The sequence below is a fragment of the Triticum dicoccoides genome, chromosome 2A (genome assembly GCF_002162155.2).
Source record: "Triticum dicoccoides isolate Atlit2015 ecotype Zavitan chromosome 2A, WEW_v2.0, whole genome shotgun sequence".
Lineage (NCBI taxonomy): Eukaryota > Viridiplantae > Streptophyta > Magnoliopsida > Poales > Poaceae > Triticum > Triticum dicoccoides.
Window position 1 is genome coordinate 631,179,154 of NC_041382.1, and position 3,607 is coordinate 631,182,760.

At 42.3% G+C, this 3,607-nt stretch overlaps 1 protein-coding gene across 1 annotated transcript; it reads left to right on the top strand.

The window, feature by feature from the left end:
* Positions 1-565: 565 nt before the first annotated feature.
* On the top strand, positions 566-3,088 carry LOC119355868 (60S ribosomal protein L14-1-like). Its single transcript, XM_037622752.1, has 5 exons — positions 566-720; positions 827-928; positions 2,405-2,534; positions 2,609-2,721; positions 2,809-3,088. The coding sequence occupies exons 1-5, from the start codon at positions 718-720 to the stop codon at positions 2,866-2,868; spliced, it is 408 nt and encodes a 135-aa protein (XP_037478649.1). The 5' UTR covers positions 566-717; the 3' UTR covers positions 2,869-3,088.
* The last annotated feature ends 519 nt before the right edge of the window (positions 3,089-3,607 follow it).

Here is a 3,607-nt window from a genome sequence, read left to right on the forward strand (position 1 = left end):
GCTCCTCGCGCTTCCCCCATTGTGGCTAGCATGCATGATGGCAGCAGGCGGCTCGCGATTAGCTTCCTAATAGGATGGATGCATCCGAGATAAGTTTTTTAATAGGATGGATTTGTCTAAGATTAGTTTCCTAATAGGATGGATGCACTCTGATTTATTTTCCTAGAATATGATGCACCTGTAATTATTAGTTTCCTAATTGCCCAGGCATGGAGTTTCATATTTTCCTCCACGGTGGAGTACGGTCAGTCAATGTAAATTGCTAAGTGCACACAGAAAATGGTTTAGGTTAAGGCTAACCGTTAGATTGATTTTAGTAGTCCTAATCATGCAGTGGTATTGGATCTATGTACATTTTGTGGGGTGTGCTTAAAGAAGTTCTTGTTTGATTGTTTAATAGTAGTATAGATGAATCCAGCCTATCCAGTTAAGCCCGCTTAAGCCCATTACCGGAGTGCATACGATAGAAGCCCAAAATCCTCACACAGTGCTCCAGAAGCCCAAACCATAACCCCCAGAAACCTCTAACCTAGATCGGACGACCAGAAGCATCGATCACCAGATCTGTCGGCTCTTATAGAACCCCCCGCCTTGGCTATATACACATCTGCTACATCCAGCCCCTCGATCCCCTGTCTAGCCGCCCTCCGCCTCCCCGTCTCGCTCGCTCCCACCTCTCGCCGCCGCCGCCGCCGCCGCCGCCCGCGCAGCCGCAAAATGGTAGGAAGACCTGGAAAATCTCACTCGCTGTCAGGCTTTCTCTCTCGCCTTCTCCCTGGTGGTCTTGGTTGTTGACCATTCGTGCCTTGTTTTTGTGCTCGTGCAGCCGTTCAAGAGGTTCGTGGAGATCGGGCGGGTGGCCCTGGTGAACTATGGCAAGGACTACGGCCGCCTCGTCGTCATCGTCGACGTTGTTGACCAGAACAGGGTGAGTTCGATCCCCTTCCCTAGTTCCTCCTGTCATTCTCGATCTGCTTCGGCGGAGGAGCCTATACGGACGTAGTGATTGAGATCGTGCTCAGTTTCATGTTTAGTGTAGACACTTCTTCTCTGCGTGTCCCTAGGCTGTAGATTTGAGCTGTTCAAGGTGTGGACTTCTGTATGATTCAAAGTAAAAGTGTGACTGCACGGATATCACAGTGTTTCTGCGATTTCTTGTTAATTTTTGTTGTTGCTTTGTAGCTAATAACTTGGCTGTGATTGGCCTCCTAAAATCCCTTAACTTTGATTGCATATATAACTAGCCTTTACAACTATGCGAATTTGAAAATGCTAGTTGATTTTACATGCCATTTGAAGTTTACCCTTGGCAAGTAGTATTGCATACTCTTGTCAGCGCAGTTATGTTACCACAACTTGTTTATGTTTTGTATTTGACTCGTCTTTAATATGCGGCCCTTTATCTACCCTGCCAATGTTTTTAGTTGTATATGCTTTAGCTCACCTGATCAGTCTCGAGTATGCCTTGCGGCCTTACCTAAATGTCTTGAGGTACTACTGAAAATAAACAGCCAGACATGCTATTGCTCAAATATCTGTTATATATTTTGCCACTTGATATTTATTGCTGTTTTCATTGTGAAATAAATAACTTCAGTATTAACTTCATCTTCCATGAGTTGTGAATTTGTGATGCCTTCATCCCCTTCTTTTTCTTCTTCTTCTCATGATAGCATCATTGCTCTGTTCTACTACTGTTTCTTGGTATATCGAGCAGGTCGTGGTTTGCAATTTATGATACTGATGCAGTATTTGCCAGTTTCCTTGCTGGGTTGTCCCTATAGCTACTTTTTAAATTCTGTTGGCGAATCATATTTTTAAACGCAACATAAATTGTACTCCATCTTCTGCAAACTAATATAAGACTTTTTAGATCACTATATGCTTTAGTGATCTAAAAAGTTTTATATTAGTTTACAGAGGGAGTATTAGTTACAGTGTCATAGCTCAGTTTTTTGATTGTTTGCTGGTAATGATTTTCTAATGTTTGTTAGGATATTTAAATCACTTACTGCAACATCTTCTCTGAGTTGGTGTTTAAAATCGTTCTTTGACCCTTTAGTCTCAGTGACTGTTTATCTGGAATGTCATGTCTTGTTTTGCTGTTTGCATTAACATATTTTTCTTTCAAAAAAGTGATCAGAGTGAGATACTGCGTCTGACTAACCACTAACCTGCCCATTATGCTTGATGTCAAAACCCTGCCCATTATGCTGCAAATAACGCGACTTCTATTGTCTACATTCTCAATGATGATTGCCTCATCTGCTTTTGATATGTGTTGATACTTCTTTAACCGTTACCTTCGCTAGAGTCGATATTTGTATATATTTGCATTTGCCGAAGTATATGGTTTTCTTTGGTTGCCAAAGTACTCAATGCATTTGCTTTTATGTGAAAACAGGCACTTGTTGATGCTCCGGACATGGTCCGCTGCCAGATGAACTTCAAGCGGCTCTCTCTGACCGACATCAAGATTGACATCAAGCGGATCCCTAAGAAGGCAACTTTGATCAAAGCAATGGAGGAAGCTGGTATTAAACTAGCCCTTCAATAAATCTTAAAAAATTGTTAATATCAACTGTTTAAAATGGCATCCTGATTGCAGATGTGAAGACCAAGTGGGAAAACAGCTCATGGGGCAAGAAGCTGGTTGTCCAGAAGAGGAGGGCATCGCTCAATGACTTCGACAGGTTCAAGGTCATGCTCGCCAAGATCAAGGTGAGATTCTCAAAGGCTCTTTCATGCTTAATTCCTGTAAGCAAATTGTGCATGCATTCCTGACATTTATGATTACAATGTAAACAGAGGGGAGGAGCTATCAGGCAGGAGCTAGCGAAGCTTAAGAAGGAGGTTGCTGCTGCTTAGATCACTTTGGTGGGCAGACTGTTGAGCTTTTGGTCAGCGTTGTATCTTTGCCCCAAAATCGTGAAATATTGTGTGAATCACTCATCACTGTTATTGGTGTATCAGATGAAAATGTAGTAGTGTTTGAGATTTTGCTGGACTTGTCAGGATCTGAGATGGTATGTTATCTATCTGTTATTTGTGATGCCATCTAAATTCATGGGCCTAGTGCTTACTGTTAGTCTGCTGCGTGTTTACCCCAGTGGCTCCACCGGGCATTATTCCTGGAACAGCTTTGTTCCAATCGATCATGTTTATGTATTATGGAGTACTACTCCCTCCGTTCCTAAATATAAGTCTTTGTAGAGATTCCACTATGACCACATACGGATGTATATAGATGCATTTTGGAGTGTAGATTCACTCATTTTGCTTCGTATGTAGTCCATAGTGAAATTTCTATCAAGACTTGTATTTAGGAACGGAGGGAGTAGATGGCAAGCAAAAGAGCTCGAAACGGTCAGTATGTTCTTGCCAACCACGCGTTGGAAGGGAATTTGTAGCCTCTTTCCGGCATGCCTTTCTTTTCAAGAGCAAGGCAGATTGCGTGCTTTAGCTTTATATGGTTGGAAGATGGTAAAGTAAGATAGAACTTGCCAAACTCCGGCACGAACGCACGTAATGCAACCTCAACGCATATGTATATACTCAACTTTGTCCATCAATAAGGCCTCCTTTGGTTTATATGATTAAAAATCAT